This window comes from Lissotriton vulgaris, chromosome 3_1 (assembly GCF_964263255.1).
Source record: "Lissotriton vulgaris chromosome 3_1, aLisVul1.2, whole genome shotgun sequence".
NCBI lineage: Eukaryota > Metazoa > Chordata > Amphibia > Caudata > Salamandridae > Lissotriton > Lissotriton vulgaris.
This window is the reverse complement of record NC_141689.1, coordinates 2,079,411,484-2,079,434,951: the sequence shown is the minus strand read 5'-3', so window position 1 is coordinate 2,079,434,951 and position 23,468 is coordinate 2,079,411,484. Positions and strand designations below refer to the sequence as shown.

The 23,468-nt window shown below is 42.8% G+C and overlaps 1 protein-coding gene across 1 annotated transcript in view; it reads left to right on the top strand.

Moving 5' to 3' along the window:
• Positions 1-23,468, top strand: part of LOC147728823 (dynein axonemal heavy chain 12-like) — a 136,353-nt gene that overhangs the window by 17,689 nt on the left and 95,196 nt on the right. Inside the window, exons 4-5 of the mRNA XM_086963871.1 lie at positions 12,902-13,123; positions 15,720-15,915. Coding sequence (XP_086819997.1) covers positions 12,902-13,123; positions 15,720-15,915 — 418 coding nt within the window. The remainder of the gene's footprint in view (positions 1-12,901; positions 13,124-15,719; positions 15,916-23,468) is intronic.

Sequence of the window (23,468 nt, the reverse complement as noted above, 5' to 3'; positions counted from 1 at the left end):
TATATATATATATATATATATATATATATATATATATATATATATATATACAACAATGATCCTCAATTCGGAAGGAAGTGCACTGTAAGTGTCATGAAGGAATCTTGAAGAATATTTGATGGTGGAGGCTGCACTGCCCTTATTCTCCTAGATCTCAGCGCAACCTTTGCCACTGTAACCCCCAGCTATTGATTCGACGTCTTAGGAATGTGGGAGTGACAGGAATTGTATTAAAATGGCTGCAGTCCTTCCTTGAAGACAGATCCTTTGCAGATACAATGTCAAAGCTGATGCCCCTAACCTGTGGTGTACCTCAGAGATCGTCCCTAAACCCCCCCTATTCAATATCAGTTTGGGCCATTTGGCCGAAATAGTACTGCCATTTAGGGTACAAATAGTTACTTATGCTGACGACACCAAGTTGGTTGTTTCCGTCAATCAGCACGATCGCTCTGCACCAGGTCTAGCCTCATATCTTGAAGAGGTATTCAAATGAATGGACAACTCATATTTAAAACTTAATGGGTCAAAGACTGAGTTAATGCTCATGGGCAACTCAGCCCCCCTGAATATAGATCATCTCTGGCCCAGTTGTCTGGGTCCAGTTCCTATCCCCAAAGAACATATTAAGAGCCTGGGTGTGTGGTTGGGCCACAATCTAGACCTTAAAGAACAGGCCCGAAAGTCACAGCCAGTTGCTATGGAATGCTGAGGTTGATCAGAAAGAGCTTCCCTATGCTACTGTTTGTCACCAAAAGGCTGATGGTTCAAGCACTAATTCTGTTGCGGCTTGACTATTCCAGCGCCCTATATCTTGGAGCTCTACCTCCAACAAGCTGAAGATTGCAGACTGTACAGAACTGCGCAGCCCGCCTGCTGCTGAACATGGTGAAGAATTGGCTTGGTAGTTTAGTCTGCCCTGTCCCCATGATGCACTTGGCCAGGGACAGACTGATTTGCATATAGCCAGGTTCTGAGCTGGGATGGTGCAGTGAGATAAATAACGGTGATGGATCAAGCCCTGATCTTTGGACTGGGTAAGAGTGGTCTGCTTAATTCAGACACTCTGTTCATCACCACCCCCTTTTCTGAATCGTTTTTGGCCACTATAGGTGTGGCAGGGTATACTCAGACATGATTCACCTTTCTCACTGCACCATCAGGATTCAAGCAAGCCGGGCCGAAGACGGCTGAAATGCCAGAAACCGGTCCCCGGTAGCTTGTCTCCTTTCTGGTGAAGAATTGGCTTGGTAGTTTAGTCTGCCCTGTTCCCATGATGCACTGGGCCAGGGACAGACTGATTTGCATATAGCCAGGTTCTGAGCTGGGATGGTGCAGTGAGATACATAACGGTGATGGATCAAGCCCTGATCTTTGGACTGGGTAAGAGTGGTCTGCTTAATTCAGACACTCTGTTAATCACCACCCCCTTTTCTGAATCGTTTTTGGCCACTATAGGTGTGGCAGGGTATACTCAGACATGAGTCCCTTTCTCACTGCACCATCAGGATTCAAGCAAGCCGGGCCGAAGACGGCTGAAATGCCAGAAACCGGTCCCCGGTAGCTTGTCTCCTTTCTGGTGAAGAATTGGCTTGGTAGTTTAGTCTGCCCTGTTCCCGTGATGCACTGGGCCAGGGACAGACTGATTTGCATATAGCCAGGTTCTGAGCTGGGATGGTGCAGTGAGATAAATAACGGTGATGGATCAAGCCCTGATCTTTGGACTGGGTAAGAGTGGTCTGCTTAATTCAGACACTCTGTTCATCACCACCCCCTTTTCTGAATCGTTTTTGGCCACTATAGGTGTGGCAGGGTATACTCAGACATGAGTCCCTTTCTCACTGCACCATCAGGATTCAAGCAAGCCGGGCCGAAGACGGCTGAAATGCCAGAAACCGGTCCCCGGTAGCTTGTCTCCTTTCTGGTGAAGAATTGGCTTGGTAGTTTAGTCTGCCCTGTTCCCATGATGCACTGGGCCAGGGACAGACTGATTTGCATATAGCCAGGTTCTGAGCTGGGATGGTGCAGTGAGATAAATAACGGTGATGGATCAAGCCCTGATCTTTGGACTGGGTAAGAGTGGTCTGCTTAATTCAGACACTCTGTTCATCACCACCCCCTTTTCTGAATCGCTGAACATTTCCAGGCGTATGTCGGCCAAACTTTAGGCATGGGCGGATTTTGCGGATTGGCAATCCGAGAATTTGCGGATTTGCGAATTTGCGGATTGCGAAAATCCGCAAAATCCCCGAATTCTCGCGGATTTTGCGGCTTTTTTTGTGTGTGTTCGCACGAGTTTCTGCAAGTTCGCGAGGGTTTTGTACAATTTCGCAAATTGCGAAATTGTACAAAACCCTTGCGAACCTGCAGAAACTCGTGCGAACACAATGTGCCCAGCCTACTCATGTAACAGACATGCCGGCTGTGTGTGCGCCCTGGAAAGGCCACGGGTGGGGGGTGTACAGCACTTGGATCACCCTCTCTCTGCCTGCCATTGCGCGCATTGAAGCCCGTACATGCCAGTAACCCGATTCAAGGCCCCATTCTCCCGATTTTTTTTTTAAAATCTCCCACTTTGCTCTTCTGAAATGTTGGCATGTATGATGTAACTATTTTACAATGGCACCAGCAAGCTGCCAGCGCCGTTGTAAAATAGTTACAAAGTTAGCTTGCACAGGAAGCACTTAGATAAAATAAAGCAGCACCTGCTTCGTTTTATCTAGTGGTTCCTGTGCAAGCTAACTTTGTAACTATTTTACAACGGCGCTGGCAGCTTGCTGGCGCCATTGTAAAATAGTTACATGAGTGGGTGTTCAACTTTTGAACCCGTTACGTCTGCGGATTTTTTTTTGCGGATTTTGTGGGAAATCCGCAAAATTCGCGGATTGCGGATTTCCCAAAAATCCGCAAAATCCGCGGGCGTAACGGATTTCCCGCTCATGCCTACCAAACTTGCTCTCGCCACCCTCCACTGGCTCCCTATTAAAAAACGAGTTCAGTTTAAGGCCTTCTGCATCGCTTATAAAGCACTTTCTTTTTTTTATTATTTTTTTTTTATTGAGAGTTCATATATAACAATACAGTACAGTACAAGAGACATGACATATTTGAAATCCAATTAATACAGTCTAGAAGAAAAGAATATTGAAAACAACCATACAGTTTTTTAGTTATAACATTTAAATTATAGAGTGCAAAATTGTGTAAAAGCAAACAGGCAACAGACTTTCACTAATAATCAAAAGATTTTGTTAGAATTAAAATAATATAGGAACTTTAAACTCCCTGTAAGATTTCTCCATTAATTTTTCATAGCTAGATTTGTAAAGTGCATCGTGCATATGCATAACGAACTCAATAAACCAATTTTAAATCCGATTAAATAGCAGTAAGGCAAATTTAAGGATCAAAACCACTCCAAAATTTATCATATTTTTTCAGAGCCCCTGATCTTAAAGCGTATTTTCTTTCCCTATCCTGGATTCGGAGTAATTTTATCTTCCATGCTTGGAAAGATGGGACAAGGTCTGTTTTCCAGGACTGTAATATAAGGGATTTAGCTATTAAAGAAGCTATAAAAAGGGACTCATCGTGTTGGGTGTGAATAGAAGAGCAACCTAGGACGGAAGTCAATTCATCCAGGACAATATTAGTTTTAAGGACAATTGAGAGATATTTTTCTATTTCCTTCCATAATACCTGGATTTTGGGGCATTCCCAAACAATGTGTTTCCACGTGCCTTTTCCTTCACATCGGAAACATTTGTCAGCTATTTGGGGGAAGATATTATGCAAAAAGGACGGAGTTCTATATATCAACCATTTGTTAAAGAATTGCATGCGTTTAAAATTTGCTCCTCGAAAAATGGTTTTATTAAACTTATTTATTTTGTCCCATATCTGTTGATTAATTGTAATATCTTCCTTCTTTTTCCATCTTTCAGTAATCTTGCTGTAGAGGTCCTGATCTTTACCTTCTCTTAGTGTTTTAATCCAAATACTCATTTTCTTTTGTGTTTTGTTGTTAAGGATAGTGGAAATATTTTCTTTCATGAATAGATTTCCTATAGTGAGTTCTCTAAATTTTGGAATTATCTTGAAGAAGGACCAGTTCAGCATGCAGTGCGAATGGATTAACTGACTCTTGATTTCATCCCAGGATTTCCATCTGTTACCCAAGAGGAAGTCTTCGATTTTCTCAAAGCCATTCTCCTTCCAAATAGTTAATATATATTTGTCCATACATCCAGCGTCTCCCAAGCTAAAATTCATTAAATTTGTCTTGCTGCTAAAATTAGGTAATCCATAGAACTTAAAAAACTGAGTTTTCACCTTAAAGATCCACTGCAGGGATTTATAGCGTACTTTTTTTGGATCTTTAGTGATTCTTACTGGGTCATAAATTTTCAATTCCAGCAGCATCCTTTTGATAAAAAAATCATCCGTCTCGTGAAAATCTAAAACAGAAAACCTGTGGCTATAATGTGCAAAAGATGCAAAATAATATTCTCTAATATTTGGGAGGGACAACCCTCCTTGTGTAGATGATAAATACAAAGTGCTCAGTGCAAGTCTGGGAGATTTTTTTGCCCATAGGAAAGAAGAAATCAGCGCTTTTACTTTTTTAAAATAAGAGGCCTGGATTGCGCAGGGAATTGCACAAAAAAGGAAATTAAAGAGGGGTAATACCGACATACGAATTAGCGATGCCCGTCCTATAATAGACAGGGGTAACAAATTCCACCGGTCTAAAAGTGAGCCCACCTTTTTTAATAAAGGTAAGAAATTTTGTGCAAAAAGGTCGTCTAGGCTATCTGATACAAATATTCCAAGATATCTTTTGGGATTTGTGTTATATATCCGCCTGAATTCCGGAGCTAAAGTGTCTATAGTGCAGTTCACCAGAATAATTTCCGTTTTGTTTACATTAATTTTATAACCCCCCAGCTTTTGAAAATCAGAGAAGATTTTTAAAATCCTCCGTTGACTAGAGGGTTTAGAATCTATAAAAAGGGCAATATCATCTGCATACAGTTTTATATTTGTCATTCCTAATATTGGGGCTGTGTTAGCTTTAATATTTCTGATGGCGATTGCAAGAGGTTCGATAAATAATGCAAATAAAATTGGCGACAGGGGACATCCCTGTCGCGTACCTCTAGTGACGTTACAGGACCCAATATTTGTATTATTAATGATAATTTGTGCCCTAGAATTCACATACAATTGTCGTAAGCGAAAAATGAAAACATTCGGGAAATTAAAACTACGTAAAATTGCAAACAGGCAATCCCAAGAGACTAGATCGAAGGCTTTCTCCGCATCTAAAAACCAAATTTGAGCCTTCACCTTATTAGTTTTAAAATAATCTAGTGCCTCCAATAAAAATGTAGTGTTGGAATGAAGGTGTCTGCCTGCGATGAAACCGCACTGATCGTGAGCTACCAGGGATCCTATTATTTTGTTTAATCGGTTTGCTAAAAGTTTTGTAAAAATTGTATAATCTGTATTCAGAAGGCTAATCGGGCGGTATGAATTTATATTTTCCTTGTTCTTTCCCTTTTTTAAAATACTGACCATCACCGCTATATGGAAGGAATCCGGTGGGGGACCACCTTGGAGTAAGTTATTAACTAATTTCAGAAGTTCTTTGCGTAGTGTTCCCTCAAATCTTTTAAAAAATTCGATGGGAAGGCCATCCTCACCGTTGGCCTTACCGTTGGGGAAAGACTCTATCACTTCCTCTAATTCCAATAATGTGAAGTCTTGAGTAAGATAATTAATGCCCTCAGGATCTAATTTAGGTATTTCAAGTTGTTCTAAAAAAATTTCCAAGGTAGAGTCAAATGTAGCCCCTTCAGATACTTGATAAATTCCCTCATAGTGTTTTAAAAACAGATCGCCAATAGAGGTGGTGGTCTTAACTTGTATTTTAGTAATAGGATCTGATAGCTGATCTATTCTATTGTGAACCTGCTTTTCTTTAGATTGCCAGGCCAGAAGCTTTCCTGAATATTCACTCTCTTCATATATTTTTTGTGCATATAGGTTGCTATTTGTCTCGCCTAATTCATAATAAAAGTTCTTCATTTTGCATTTTGCCACGTTAAGTTTGTGACCAGAGATCTTAGATCTGACCCTAAAATGCTCTTGGGCTGCCTGTGAGAGTTCGGTTTGGAGTTTGATTTTCTCCTCCCTTTTTGCCCTCAGCTTAGGGATTTCTTTAGATGTAATTATTCCACGAAGAGTTGCTTTAAAAGCATCCCAGATTATATTTAATGGGGCTGAACCTCTATTCTGTATAAAAAATTGCTCAATCCTTTCATTAATATTTGTGCACCATTGTTGGTCCAGAAGATTGAGTTTATTAAAAAACCATCTACTTTTAGATCTAATTTCATGATTCCCCAGATTGACCTCCATACTAAGAGCTGCATGGTCTGAGAAAGCATTAGGTAGATGGGCATAATTGTATAATACTAAATCATGGGATGACAGAAAAAAATCTAACATTGACGCTGAATTGTATTTTGCTGAGTGGCATGAGTACTCGCGCTTGATAGGATTTAACTTTCGCTAATGGTCAATAAGATCAAGATCTATTTTACAACTTTGGACTGCTAAAGCAACTTGGGGTTTATTCTGACGACGATCTTTCTTAGTCGAGTCCAATCTCGGGTTTTGCAATAGATTAAAATCTCCCCCCCAGATTATTGGCCCGGGCAGACCAGTTATTGCCTGTTTTACTTGTAGAATAGCTTGAGGGTCGTCAAGAATTGGTGCATAAACTGTAGCAAGAATAACACTGACGTTATTTAATTTACCGTGTGCAACTGCCCATCTACCTCTAATGTCCGTGCAAGACCCTTCAAGATTAAACCCTACATGTCTCCCTATTAGTATGGAAACTCCTCTCTGAGCCATCCCAGCAGGGGCAGATATGTTATAGCCCACCCAGCTTTTGAAGAGTTTAGCTGACTCTGCATGGTCTTTATGATGGGTTTCTTGTAAATAGATGACATCTGGTGAAAGGTTTTTCAGCCAGCACTCAATAGCATTCCTTTTACGAGCGTTATTCAATCCGTTAACGTTTAAAGAAATAAATTTCACCATATTATTTCATGTTCGAGATGTTGGGCGTGACCCTCAACTAATACGCTAGTGTGCAAATTTACAAAAATAGAGTCAACAGCAACAACACATATAATCAATAAATAATATATATATATATATAGCAGTCTAGACCCATAACATAATAGGAGCGGATATTCACAGAAGTATTCGTAAAGAGACTGGATTTAAATGTGGAAATATGCAAGCAAACATATACGAGATGTTGAACGTGGCCCTCAGCCAATGTGCAAGTGTGCAAATCTGCAAATAAACAAAAAACTACAGCAGCAACAAATATAACCAATAGGTAATATAAATGTATATAACAATATAGGCCGGTAGCATAATAGCAGCAAATATTCACAGAAATATTCCTAGAGAATCTGAGATTAGATGTGCAAATCTGCAAACGGGCATACTCGAGATAATGGGCTAGGCCCTCAGGAAGTGTGCAAATGTGCAAATCTATAAATATATAAACAGCAACAACGACGTATATAACCGATAGGTGATACATAATAATGTAATAGCAGCAGCAGATATTGATAGAAACAATCATAAAAATCTAAATTGCAATGTACAAATGTGCAAACGCGCAGCAACTGTGCAAATATGCAATTAATCAGCAGGCTGATACAAATAGCAGAACAGACTTGAAGGATTAAGAGCCCTCTAGTGCAAAATAAGCAAATATACTCGAAGAAACTTGACAATTTATTATAATCCATACGGGCAAAAATGGCAAGTGCAAAGAATTATTTGTGCAAAATAAAAAATAAATAAAAAAATAAATAAATAAAAATAAAAAATGAAAAAGAATAACATTGCTCGTACTGTAGTCATAGAAATGTAGAGAAACATATTGCATTTGAACTCTCGTTTTTCCCCTTGCAACACCTCCCTTCACCACCCCGGACCCCCCTCCTCCCCCCTCAGTTGGACGGATCCCCCCGTGTTCCACGTCCGTCCTTTCCTTCTGTTTCTTCTTGTTGGATGCCATTGCATTGCATCCTTTTTGTGCTTCCTGTTATGGGCAGCCCCCCCCCCCATTACGATCAGAGCTGTTATACACTAAACTCTTGAATCTGTTAGGAGCATGATACAGCTGGAGATCTGCTGGGTTATCCTCCTAATCCTTCCAGGAAGGACTGAGCTTCGTGGACAGTTGTAAAAATAAAGAACCTCCCTTTAGCCAGGACCTTGAGTTTTGACTGTTGCACAATAGTAGCCTGGGCTCCCTTGCTTTTGAAAGAGTCTATAATTTTGACAAAGTCTCGACGTCTGTGGGCAGAAGCCGCTGACATATCCGAGAAAATTCGAAAATTGTTTATTCCTTCTGCATTGAATGATTTCTTGGAATATGCTGTGTTTAGAATTCTCTCCTTCACCCTAAAATCTGAAAAGTTAAGTAGAATTGTACGCGGATATTTCAAGTTATTGGGTTTATATGCCGGGACTCTGTGTGCCCTAGTGATAGTCAAGTCGCCTTGGAGCTCCGGTATGGCTGTTTTCAGGAGAGACTCCGACCACTTGACTACGTCCTTGTCTTCCACCCCCTCTGGTATACCTACCAGACGTAAATTTGATCTCAGATTGTAGTTTTCGAGGTCCTGCATTTTTTCCAATAACTGGGCTCTTTCCCTATTGGCCGCTGATAGATCTTTCTGCATTGTTGACATTGAATCCTCCGGGGATGAGATCCGAGTCTCAGCCTCAATGATCTTTGAAGGAAGATTCCCAAAGCACTCTTCCATTTTTGTGAGCCTAGTGTGTAATTGGCCAATCTCCTGTGCCTGAGATTCTTTAAAATCTCTTAGTTCCTGAAGGATAGTTCCAAGCAGAAATTCAATGGAATTCGTTTTTGTGGTGTTAGGAAGGGAGAGTAGGTCATCCTCTTTTGATATTTGCGATGACCGCAGGCTTAGCTCTTGACTTAACTCTTGGCTAGCAGTTTTCATGATCAGTTCGGGGCTTTGGCTGGTATCCAGAGCCGATGTTATAAGTGCTAGGGGAGCCGCAGATATGATTTCCTCGGAGTGCACGGAATGCTCCAACTCCTTATCTACCCCCTTTGATGGAGTTGTCTCGGGCATCTCAGGCGTTGTGGAGTTGTTTAGTACCCCTTCAGTGCTATGAACCTTTTGTCCCGGGGCATCTTTTTTCCCCTCCCACTTTGGCCCACCCCGCATCGGGGTACTTGAGAGCTGCCCCTGTTGCCCCTGTTGGAGAAGGGGTTTTGAGAAAAGGGGATATTGTTTTAACTGACTCCCAGTGCCTTGTGATGTGGATGGTTTGTTGACTGCAGCGCCCCTCAAGGTCATCTTAGCACATACGGTTTTCTCCTCCGTCTCCAGATCGTCCTTTTTGCCTTTCACTGTACTTTTCCCAGCAGCTACTGTCAGGCTTGGCTCCTTTGAATGGCCGGGGCGGTCCTGGATCCCCGTATCTCCACCTGTCTCCACCTCCACCTCTACCTCGCCCTCATTGACTTCGATATCCTCGCTATCCACAGTCTCATTCTCCTCTCTTAGTACTTCGTATTTATTTCTGTCTGAATGCATCTCAGCAGTCTTCTGCCTTAGGGCGTTCTTTTGTTGATTTTTCCGTCTGTTTTTTTTTACCCCTTTATCAGTAGGCAGGGTCTTGTTGATTGATTTCAGCAGATCATAGTCCTGCTTAGCCTTCTTACCCCTCGCTCTCACTGACATAATCAGGCGGTGGCCGCTATGCCCTTCCTCTCTTTTTATGGTTGTTGACGAAAATAGGGGTATAAATGGCAGTCAGGGACAAGACAGGTACAAGACAGGTCGGTTCAAATCACAATCAACCTCTCGGTGAAAAAGACCCCCTGCTTGAGGCTGGGTCCCGGGAGAGCTTCAGTATCAATGAAAAGTGCAGAGAGGGAGATGAGAGGGGCAAATAATAACCACGGCAACACACAACAACCAGCAGTGAGCTGCACGCAGAACTGCAGAGCAGCGAGGGTTGGAGGTCTGGAGGTCAGAGGTCAGAGGCCGAGCACAGAAATGCTGCAGAGACTGGTAAATGGGGGCTGCAGAACGAAGCAAGAGCAAGACGGAGAAATCCTCCAGATGCCAGATACAGACACAAAGAGTCAAGAAAAATGAGACAGGGCACGGCCCACGATACCTCTCCGGTGTACATCAAACACCACCTGTCTTGTCTTGTCTGCCGAGAATTCAATCTCAAAGACCGAAGCTGGCTCGGAACAGGAACAGGGTCGTTAATCACCGGGCTCCGTCAGAGCCATCAATCTTTTTGCCATTAGGTGCAAAACGCCTACTTCTCGGTGTTTCTCGGCGTCTCTCAGCGTCTCAGCGTCTCGGCACCACCATTACCTCCGAGGGCGGGGCTACGGCACAACAGGAAGCACAGCAGCGGCGGCGTGCGTGGATCACGTTAGCCGCTCCATCCCCTTATAAAGCACTTTCTGGTAAAGACTCTCCTATGATGCGTTCCTTCATCCAGCTCTACCGACCAAACAGATCCCTGAGATCTGAAAATAAGCAACTGGTCACAGTCCCACAAATTAGAAGAGTTCAAAGTGGGGGCCGCCTCTTCTCTTATATACATCCTTTATACATACGTTTAGAGTCTGATTATCTGATCTTTCAAAAGAAAGTGAAAACATCTCTTCCCTTGAATTCTGCAAAGTGCTAAGCTAAGCTGTTGCTAGCGCTGGGATCCCTACAGGTAACCACACACTTTATACATGCTACTTTCATTTCATTCACTCAAAACTGAATTATTATGGGCAAACAAACATTAGATTCCTCAGAAATTCATTCTTGCTGTACGCGTTTCGGCGTTATGAACTCCTTAGTCACAGGCATTGCATTGTATCAGCACAGATTTCACAGAAAAGCCACTTACTCCAGCCTGTTTGTTTTTATAACCCTCTGTGATTGCCAACAGACCCTGATGCAGAGGTCTAGCCCGGGACCAGGGTTCAATTCCCCGCCTCGGCGGGTCTTGGGCTCAAAATTCCACGGACCTGATAATTCTCGCCTCGGTGCCTATTCCAATCATGGAGTCCCACTCTGCAACTCTGGGCAATAGCTTGCTTAATCTCCACAACGGCCCCCACAACGCTAAGGATGCCTGGCCTCCACCTTGGGGGTGCCCAGGAGTGGACGCCTCACAGGGAAAGCCAGGATGGGTTCCACAGCTGTATTCGTACAAGCACCTTGAGACCCTTGCGGGTGAGTAGTGCGCTATGCAAGTATCAATTTACATTTACTGGGAGTTTTAGTATATATACACATTTACATTTCTAATACTGCCAGTTAGACTAAGGTTATATTGTGAAACAGAGGTGCTTTTACATTAACAACTAAAGTTGAGGTCAAATAAATGAGGGTTTCAACAAATGCCAAAATAAAAATGTACATTTGAAATTGAAGTATTAACATACCTACTATTCTGTTTATTTTTTAAATTGATGTTTGATCTGGACTTCATTTTAACTACAGAAATCGGTGGAAAAAACTTAGAATATGGTTGTGGTAGTTTTTTAGGGCCAGAGTTTGTCTTGGGCGATAATTGAAATTCCTCCAGGTGGAATGATGTGTAGAAGGGCTTTCCTGTGGGAGAGACTCTGCTGGTATATAAGTTATGCCATACTATCCCTGTGGTGGCGGTAATTATGCAGGTGATTTCTGCTCTCCAACATATGATTTAGCACATTTAGATCTCCAATTGGATGATTTTCCATTGCTACCCAACTCTAAATATGGCCTCTGAAGGTTTGTGGGTGAGATGCCACACACTGAAGATACCATGGGCTGTATTACAGAAGGTGTCCTGGGGGCGCAACAGCTGTTTGCGTCTGCTTTGCGTGCCCCCGGGGCACTTTGGTATTACATAAGGGGCAGCAGAAACGTGTGTAACCCCTTCTGTGATACTGATAGCACTGGCGCACTTAAAACAACAGTGCTACCTTCAGAGGGTTTTCCTCATTTGCATGGGGGCGTGACCCATTCTAGTGAGGGTATACCTATTACAGACATGGGCGCAGAGGCAAAGCAGCTGTCATGAGGTGCACCGACAGTGCACCACTTAAAAGGTGGCTCACTGTCAGTAAGTCCACTATGAGCAGCCCTCTGGCAGGGGGAAAGGGGTTTCCATGGACCCCCCAGACATCTCCTTGCAGGCGGGTGCAGTCACTGACAACACCTGCATGCAAGGGGATCTCTTATCCCCTTTAAAAAAGCAGGCAGGTTGCCCCCTGCACTCAAAAAATTTGGAGCGGCTTCTTTAAAGCTGCTCAGTATTTCACTTGAATGAGCTACCCCAGGGCAGCATGAGTTCACGGCTGCCCTGGGTGCAGTGCAATCTATGTATTAGGGCGCACTTTCCCTACTTTCGCCGGCGCACCCTTTTTAAGGTGCACCAGACACAAACAGCGAATGTGCGTCCTAAACATGATATATACATAATAGGGTCCCACATTTCTTAACTGCATTGAGACTGATCATGAGCACTCAAATCCCCTGTTTCACAGAATGCCACCATGCTCAGCTTCAGTATGAATATGTGCATGTGATGTGTGTTATGGGTGCCTAGGGGCACATAACAAGGCCCATAGTATTCTTTGTATTTTCTTTCATAGTGGCTTTTTTATGGTTTACATAAGCAGGTAAAATGTAAGAAGCCCTTTGAATACCAATAACAAAGAATTTATTGTGCAACTTTCAATCTGATTTACTTATAATAAGCTGTTGTGAAAAACCTTAAAATAATGTCAGTTTCCATTTTCACCTTCCAGCCATCCGCCATGGATCATATGACATTGCCGCTTCACTAATAAGCTGCAGTGCAGATGTAAACTTGCGATGTGTCAATGAGAGGACAGCCCTACATGAAGCCGTGCGGCTGGGACACAAGGATATCGTTCAGCTCCTGATTCTATCTGGAGCTGACCCCGACCCACGCAGTTCCTACGGGCTCACACCGCTGGCGCTGGCATCTCAAAATGGATACCGAGATACGGAAGGGTAAGAAGCAGAATAGCAGTTATTTAGTGTTAGGTCCTATGTAGTGATTGGTGGAGACCAGATATCTTCAAAAAACTGGAAACCCTTGTCTGAATTTGAAGAATAATGATCTCGCTTCTGTTAAATCTCTCTTGTCCAACAAACGTTCAAAGTTAGTCCAGTGTACATTTAAATTCAAGAAATGTTGCGGTCAAGCTTCCTGAGCTAGACTCGACAGCCACCTTTCACCCACATGCGGCCAATACCTTAATTTCAGTTGTTCCAGCGTGGCCTTGGTGATAGATTCAGGATTGTTCCAATCCTTTCTGATGTCCAGCTTGTAAAACCAGGACTTGACATAAATAAACCAAGGTAATTTACATCTCAGATCGAATCTTTACAGTTCATCAGACAATGCATTCTTACATGAATATAGGACCTTGCTAGATGGAAATCTTACCCAGTAAATTAGGGGTTTAAGATTAATTTAATTTAATTTAATTTAATTTAAAATCTTATATAGCGCGCAGCTAACCTTGGGCATCCCGGCGCTTCCAGACAACATCAGATGGTAGAGGGGACAGCATAGAGGCGTTATGCCGGAAACAGAAAGGTTTTAAGACCTTTGCGGAAACGCAGTGTACAGGGCTCAGCTCGAAGTTTTAGGGGGAGCGAGTTCCAGAGCTTTGCCGTGTTAAATGAGAATCTTCTCCCACCAGTGCGGGCCTTTTTGACTCTAGGCACCATCAAGAGATGTTTCGTGTCTGATCGCAGCGTTCTGCCAGCTTTGTAGGGAGTCACTAGATTTTTTAAAATAAGGGGACCTTTACCTGCGAGAATTTTATGAGCGGTACAAAGTGCCTTAAAGGTCACTCTCTCCCGCACGGGGAGCCAATGCAATGCCTTCAATGCCGGTTTCGCTGATTGCGTCCTCGGAATGTCCATGAGCAGCCTTGCCGCTGCATTTTGGACCTGTTGAAGGGTCTTAAAGGTTGATTCAGGGGCGCCCAAAAAGATGGCGTTACTATAATCGAGTCTAGATGTTATAAGACCCTGAATCAGCAGCTTCCTCGATGTTACCGGTAGTTAAATTAATTAAATTAAATTAAATTAAATTAAATTAAATTAAATTAAGGCTCCCTGGGCCGAGTTGTGGCTATCCCTGCTGTCAATCAGTGGCATATTTGTGTGCATTCTTGGTGACATGCTATTAATCCCTTCCTAATAGTTCCTAGATAGCCGTTTTGGGGGGTTCTTAATGGTGTAAGGTCTTTCACTGCATGGTAATGGCTCATTAGTGACACATATGTGGCATTCTTGATGGATTGATGGAATATGCGTTACAGAAAATGGGGAAAGCCATGACAACACATGTAGTGAGAGCTGCCACACACAAGTGCACAGAAATATCTGTTTTTCTGTCTGCTGCACCAACCCCAGCTTAACAAATGCATGTCATCTTACATTTCATGTGCTGCCCCCTCCCAGAGGGACCACTACCACTTATTGTCTTGAGGCATGTCAGCCACTATATCATGTGTCCCGCCTGTATGGGTCAGAGAAGACACAGGGGAATATTCAAGCTGTGCTTCCAATCAGCTCACTCAGAAAGAGGGCCCTAACTGGCAGTAAAGTCTTACTTTTTATCATTCTTAATTATGTGATGTTTTTGCTGCTGTTGTGGAGCTCATTTTACGGTACACATTGCTTGCTAGTACATCTGGCAACTGCACAGACTTTTGTTTAGTTTTCTTTTACTCTGCAGCTGAATGAGTTTGTCGATTAAATCCTACTTCTCTCAATGATGAGATTGGAATAATAATAATTAATGTTTAAGAGGGCATTACCTTTGTTATAACTGCCCTTCACCCCCATAATGCACTCTCACTTTGACTTGGGGTGCATTAATTGGGTGGCAGGCAATTCCCACAAGGTATCGGCTTCAGAACAACTACTACTATCATATTAAAACCGGTGCTTAATTTGAGCCAGTGGTTTCCGGTGCTCATCACTGGCCCTTAATTAGCAACATGACCGTTTTTCATGAATACCAGTTAAGGACGTATTAATTTACTGGAGATTAATTGATTTGCCAAGAATCAGAGGGTGTTTAGCCGACTCCAAGACTCGAACATGGTTCCCCAGCTCCAGAGTCTGGAGCTCTGGTCATTATGCCACACCCTCTCCCCAATTTCATGGTTTAGCAGTTGGCTCTGTTTTAGGTGGCTCTGACAGGACAAATGGGCTGATGCAAGCAGCTTCCTGATTAGAGCCCCGTCACTTATGTTTTTGACAAAACAGGAGAAATGGGCTGGTGCAAGCAGCTTCCTGACGAGAGCCCTACCACTTATTTTTTTTACAAATTAACCACTGATTAAAACATGAACAATATAATGATATTGCGAAGGTGACAGTGTTGTCCAAATACATCTCCATCATTGATATATTTCTAGCCCTAAATTAGTTAATAAAGTGAAGAAATGTGATTTGTGTCAACTTGACTTTGCTCAAATGCTGGCCAACCACTTTTTTGTTAAAGTGTACAATTTAATTCTCATGCTTTAAGTAATACTATTATGAGGTTTATATTCATTAAATGTCCAACTTGATTACATTTGCTATATTTCCCAACAGGTGCTAATGTTCTTTCTCAGGCTTCTGACTGTACTTCCATAATATTCGAAGCTGCTGCTGGAGGAAACCCAGATGCAATATCTCTGCTCCTGGATTATGGGGCTGATGCCAATATACCTCAACAGTCTGGTCACTTGCCTATCCACAGGGCTGCTTACAGAGGACACTTTCTGTAAGTCAAACAATAATGTTTTCAAACAGCCTTTCAATGTTCTCACTCTTACTATGAACTAAGGGGGAGATTTACAATAACTGGCGCATCCCCAGGGATGCGCCAGTTATTGTGGGCCGCAGCTCCGCCACCCATGGTGCGCCGCATTTACAATGCGGCGCACCATGGGGCAAAAACGGCACAGATGCATGACGCATCTGTGCCGTAAAGGTGACGCATTGCTGGAGTTGCGTCGCAAGCGCGACGCAGCTCCAGCAAGGCTCGGGGGTGCCCTATCTGTCCAATGCTGCGTCAAGCCTTACGCCTGCTTCAAGCAGGCGCAGGGTTTTGCCGCAGCATTGGCCTAAAAGTGACTGAGTGAAATCTTGTAGATTTCACTCAGCCACTTTTGCGAGGCGCACCTGCTCCGGAACGCCCACCCTGCGCCGGAACGCCCACATGTGGCGCAGGGCTTTACAACGTGACGCATCTGACTTGATGCGTCACGTTGTAAATAGGTCGCAGGGATGCGCCACGTTTACGCCGCTGTTGCGTGACGCAAACGTGGCGCAAGTCCAACATAAATCTGCCCCTAAATGTTAGTTAGTAAGAACACATAATATATATTCTGGCACTATCACACATATAATGGTAATTAAATGCCCCTTTTTTGCAATCCATCAAAGCTGGATGTGGAAGCGAAAACTAAATATGAAATGACTTATACCAACAGTATTGGAGATAACAACTATTGATGTTTGCAGACATGATTATAGAAAAGGACAATTGTGGTATGGTTATGCCCCCAAAAAATGTTTTTACACCGGAAGTGTCTGGTATTTTACAAATAAGTTTCAGTGGGGCAATTTGCATTGCAAAGTCAGCTTTGAGTTGGAAAAATTTGGTGACGAGGTGCAAAATGGCAGACAGCACATTGAAAGTAGACTTCATATTGGAGGCTAACGAGAATGTTACGGATAATGGGGTTACGTTTACTCTTTTAAATGACCAAAACCGTTATAAAATGTATAACATAGACATAGGAAGGGATGTAATGTTTGAGGTCACATCTGCAATGCATGTCCAATTCATCTTTGAGAATATATATATATGTATGTTACCAGATCATGCTGCCACGTAAACACAGACACTCTTGGGGATTAGTTCTTCTTTATGTATTTTTATTTAATCCGTCAAGAATGGCATAACGCTTTCAGCAGACACAGCTGCCTTGTATACATATGTATCTATTACTTCTGCCGGTTGCCAGTAGGTAGTTATAGGTAGGACCAAAGTTTCCATAGGGAAAGCATGTTTTGTTTTGCGAATAACTTGGCGCTGCTTGACAAATTTTTGCTCCACAAAACTTTTATTGAACGTTTCGCAAATCCTACTAAAATTTGATTGGCTGCCAACACTTCAACCAGGAAGTGTTCGCAGCCATCTTCGGAATACCCTGACCACCCAGATATGGTGGGGGGGTCCCTCAGGGACCCTGGCAAAAGTAAAAAGCTTTTTTTTAAACAATTTGCCGCAACTTGTTGGTGGATCCGCAATTATGCTGCAAATGTTTTTATTAAAAAAGCAAGTGCAGACCACAACGCTTACTTCTGAATAACTCCTGGTTGGGCCGGGTCCTGGGGGCGTATAATAAATACAGGAGGGGGCACACAGGCCTCCCTCCTAGGGCTTATCAAAGCCCCGGGGACCACCACCTTCCGGGGGCACTTTTAATTATGTTTGTGGGTGGGCACACTTGGTCCACCCGCAGTTTTGGGGACCCCCACCTCCTCAAGGCTGCTACCTCCTTGGGCCAATTACAATAATATAGGAGGGGCCTCATGAACTCCCCCTGCCCTGGGGACCACCACCTCCCCCACCCACTCACTCATTCATGCAGTCACTCATACACCCATATAGGTACACAAACATCCAATAAATCACCCATACAGCCACTCATGTACCCACTCACCAACCCTTACAGCCACTTAGACACCAACTGATAGACTGATTCAGACATTCGCACAACTTAGTCACTCAGCTATACATTCACTGAGACACCTAATCACTCACTTATACAGACAGGCAAGCACCAACTGGATCATTCATACAGGCACTCATACATCACTGATTTACCAATACATCTTGGTATCCATATTTAACAGTGGGGGGGTGGATCACTTGTCCTGCCAACCTGGATTCCTCAGGTGTTCGGTACGTCCCTTGGTAAAAAACCCTCAAGCACTCGAGATGGAGTCGGAAATAGCGGTATATCTTGATTCTCCGCTATGATGCTCGAGTGTCTGCATAATCACAGGGTTGTTTTGTATGCAGCCTCCATCAGGAGGTAGTAATCCAAGGTTATGTGCAGTAGTGTCCAGTGATTAGTGACAAGTGGTGAATTCTAAAATAACTCGGAACCCCAGAGGATGAATTTAATATTCTGGATTCGAATTAGAAATGGAGAAAATATTCTTGGTATGCGTTTTGAGAGTTACTAGGGTTCTCTACGCTACCTATTTTCGTGAATAAAAGGTCGACATGTTTCAGCCCTTGTTTGTCAAAATGATCAGTGGGCTTTCTTCAGGACCGGGGTGCAAGGGTGAGAAGGCGACGTATTAATCCCTTCTTTGTTGGAGTCAATTGTGCCTATGAAAAAGAAAACGTGTCACCTTGGGGGAGGGTTCGGGGACATATCTTACATACATATTAAAAACTGCCAGCTCTGTGCTGGGGGTGAGTTAACTGCATCACCATACAATGCTTCGCCATTATCCTGTCTGGAGTAACCACATACCCAAACCCATTCCTTTTAATTGCGGGTTTTGTTTAGAGTCATCAACCCTCATTCATTTGGTGTAGTTCCTCATAAACCACCAGTATTTCGAGGTTATATTTCAAAAGAAAACATTTCTTATACCCATATTCGACATTGTATTTTCAAAACCATTACGTATTGTATCTTGATGTACTTTCATGTGTGTGCCCTTTACTGGCGACCATTCATCTATGTTCACATATAGAGCGATGTATAATGGCTATCGCCCAAAACCTTTAGTCAAATTGGTCTACGATATTAGCCTGGGTGATACTTAAAGAAAACCCGTTTTGTGCCCAAACATATTATTTAACGCGCTTAGCCTAGCATGCAGTTCACATACCTCTGCACGTGTTGTTACGTGCTTCCGCGGGTACCCAGGGAGTCTGTAGGGAGGTCTTTTCTAAAATTTAAGAGGGAGGCAGGGTTGGTAAAAAGTAGAGAGATGTCGGTACTTATCTGCTCTATAGGAAGCGTTCCCCTCGTGTTACCTGGAGATCCTCCTTCAGGGCCTTGTGCTGACTCTGCCGTCCTGGACCCGGATGAGTTTCCAGGTTCCCGGATGGTCTTTATATTTTCCTATTCTTCCCAGTAAACACGAAGAAAGACTGTTATGGCTGCTTTTATTCTTTTACGGAGGTGCCGTAGTAAAGTAAAGTTATTTAGTTTATGAGAAGTATTTACTGATATTTTTTGTATATTAAGGAATTTGCGGGTACTTTGTATTTCTTATACTGTTATTTGACTAAATCGGGCACATTATGTTTCTGTTGACTCTATGGGTTATAGACTTAATTTTGTGTACCTTTAAGTTCAACATATAGTTTTACGATATGCTTGTTGTTTTTTGCACAAGTTGAAGCTAGTTAGTGATTCTGGGGGAATAGCGTGTTCTCTAGAAGGTTACATCTACGCATTCTCTATATTTTTATTCTGATCTTAATTAATGTTATCAGTTTGTTTATATGGGATAGGTGTTCATGGTCTACTCATACTTGCCCATGGAACGCTGTCATTCAAGCCTCGTACATCCGTGCCCAGTCGATGTACTCATCTCTGTTCTTTTTCGAACAGGATGCGTTCTGCATTATGGTCCTTGATCTGCAACGTCTCCAGGATCAACCACTGCAAATCGTCTACTGTGTGGCCTTTTTCCAAGTAATGTGCTGCCATTTTCGTTGTCGCCTTCCTGCATTTGACGTTAATGCGGTGTTCGCTGATTCTTATTTTTGCCCTCCGGCACGTCATCCCGATGTAAATCATACTGCAGGGACATGTGATCATATAGGTTATAACTCGTATTGCAGTTCGTGTGGCTCCGCATAGTCCATTTCAGATTGGGTAAAAGTTGTAGTTCTTTTGTTGGTCTCGTCAATGGACAGACCTAACAGGAGCCACAGGGGTAATGTCCCACAATAGGCGGTAGATTCCACAAAGTAGTATCTCTTGGGGGGGCGATGGCTCACGGTCTCGTGTGGACCAGTTGGTCTTTCAAATTCCTAGTTCGCTTATTGGCGAAGCGTGGTTTTGGCCAAGATATGTTTGCAGACGTGAGAATCCGCCGGTGTTTATTTATGATCTTTTTCAATTGGTTTGCTACTGGGCTGTATGTAGTTACACATGTAGGGAGATCTTCCTGTGGAGATTTTTCTATGTTTTCTAGGAGGCCCTCACGGTTCTGATTTCTCGCTCTCTTTTTGCACTTGTTTATAACATTAAGGTTTTCCCTTAATGGACGGGGGTGGTAGCTGTGGTACCACCCCCGTCCATTAAGGGAGAACCTTCCCTATAGCCAATTTTTATGGCTTCGGAGGAATTGTAGCAAAACAGAAGACTATAAGTCACAGACTAAAGACCTCTGTACTAAATTAAAAGCACGTGACTATCCGGAAAGGGTTATAAACAAGTGCAAAAAGAGAGCGAGAAATCAGAACCGTGAGGGCCTCCTAGAAAACATAGAAAAATCTCCACAGGAAAATCTCCCTACATGTGTAACTACATACAGCCCAGTAGCAAACCAAGTGAAAAAGATCATAAATAAACACTGGCGGATTCTCACGTCTGCAAACATAACTTGGCCAAAGCCACGCTTCGCCAATAAGCGAACTAGGAATTTGAAAGACCAACTGGTCCACACGAGACCGAGAGCCATCGCCCCCCCAAGAGATACTACTTTGTGGAATCTACCACCCATTGTGGGACATTACCCCTGTGGCTCCTGTTCGGTCTGTCCATTGACGAGACCAACAAAAGAACTACAACTTTTACCCAATCTGAAATGGACTATGCGGAGCCACACGAACTTCAATACGAGTCATATAATCTATATGATCACATGTCCCTGCAGTATGATTTACATCGGGATGACGTGCCGGAGGGCAAAAATAAGAATCAGCGAACACCGCAGCAACGTCAAATGCAGGAAGGCGACAATGAAAATGGCAGCACATTACTTGGAAAAAGGCCACACAGTAGACGATTTGCAGTGGTTGATCCTGGAGACGTTGCAGATCAAGGACCACAATGCAGAACGCATCCTGTTCGAAAAAGAACAGAGATGGGTACATCGACTGGGCACGGATGTACGAGGCTTGAATGACAGCGTTCCATGGGCAAGTATGAGTAGACCATGAACACCTATCCCATATAAACAAACTGATAACATTGATTAAGATCAGAATAAAAATATAGAGAATGCGTAGATGCAACCTTCTAGAGAACACGCTATTCCCCCAGAATCACTAACTAGCTTCAACTTGTGCAAAAAACAACAAGCATATCGTAAAACTATATGTTGAACTTAAAGGTACACAAAATTAAGTCTATAACCCATAGAGTCAACAGAAACATAATGTGCCCGATTTAGTCAAATAACAGTATAAGAAATACAAAGTACCCGCAAATTCCTTAATATACAAAAAATATGAGTAAATACTTCTCATAAACTAAATAACTTTACTTTACTACGGCACCTCCGTAAAAGAATAAAAGCAGCCATAACAGTCTTTCTTCCCTGTTTACTCGGAAGAATAGGAAAATATAAAGACCCTCCGGGAACCTGGAAACTCATCCGGGTCCAGGACGGCAGAGTCAGCACAAGGCGCTGAAGGAGGATCTCCAGGTAGCACGAGGGGAACGCTTCCTATAGAGCAGATAAGTACCGACATCTCTCTACTTTTTACCAACCCTGCCTCCCTCTTAAATTTTAGAAAAGACCTCCCTACAGACTCCCTGGGTACCCGCGGAAGCACGTAACAACACGTGCAGAGGTATGTGAACTGCATGCTAGGCTAAGCGCGTTAAATAATATGTTTGGGCACAAAACGGGTTTTCTTTAAGTATCACCCAGGCTAATATCGTAGACCAATTTGACTAAAGGTTTTGGGCGATAGCCATTATACATCGCTCTATATGTGAACATAGATGAATGGTCGCCAGTAAAGGGCACACACATGAAAGTACATCAAGATACAATACGTAATGGTTTTGAAAATACAATGTCGACTATGGGGTTAAGAAATGTTTTCTTTTGAAATATAACCTCGAAATATTGGTGGTTTATGAGGAACTACACCAAATGAATGAGGGTTGATGACTCTAAACAAAACCCACAATTAAAAGGAATGGGTTTGGGTATGTGGTTACTCCAGACAGGATAATGGCGAAGCATTGTATGGCGAGGCAGTTAACTCACCCCCAGCACAGAGCTGGCAGTTTTTAATATGTATGTAAGATATGTCCCCGAACCCTCCCCCAAGGTGACACGTTTTCTTTTTCATAGGCACAATTGACTCCAACAAAGAAGGGATTAATACGTCGCCTTCTCACCCTTGCACCCCGGTCCTGAAGAAAGCCCACTGATCATTTTGACAAACAAGGGCTGAAACATGTCGACCTTTTATTCACGAAAATAGGTAGCGTAGAGAACCCTAGTAACTCTCAAAACGCATACCAAGAATATTTTCTCCATTTCTAACTCGAATCCAGAATATTAAATTCATCCTCTGGCTGTCCGAGTTATTTTAGAATTCACCACTTGTCACTAATCACTGGACACTACTGCACATAACCTTGGATGACTACCTCCTGGTGGAGGCTGCATACAAAACAACCCTGTGATTATGCAGACACTCGAGCATCATAGCGGAGAATCAAGATATACCGCTATTTCCGACTCCATCTCGAGTGCATGAGGGTTTTTTACCAAGGGACGTACCGAACACCTGAGGAATCCAGGTTGGCAGGACAAGTGATTCACCCCCCCACTGATTTACAGATTTGAAACAAAGGAAACTGGATGGATCAGTAACTTCCTTCTCCCCACCCCCATTGATTGAAGAAGATCCATATTTAACACTCATAAACCTTTTAAAAACACTTGCAGTCACTGGATGATGTCATGAATGATGTCATTTGAGATGTCAGCAGTGATTTCATCAGTGATGTCACTGACCATGTCATGAGTGATGCCATATGTGAGGTCATAAGCAGTGCATTGCAGGGGTGTGAGTTATAGTCAGCTCAGCTAACTATAACTGCTGAATTTTTCTTGTTTTGTACGAGTGAAACCTGAGCCTACTATAGCGTCTCTGTAACCTAAGTTATGTATATATACATATATATATATATATTACCTACTGGAGTTTGCCAGTAGGTAGTTATAGTTAGGATATAGTTTCCATAGGAAGAGAGTTTTTCATTTGCCAATAACTGTTGTTTTGTTCGATGAACCCTCGTGAAATTTTCAAAACTAGTT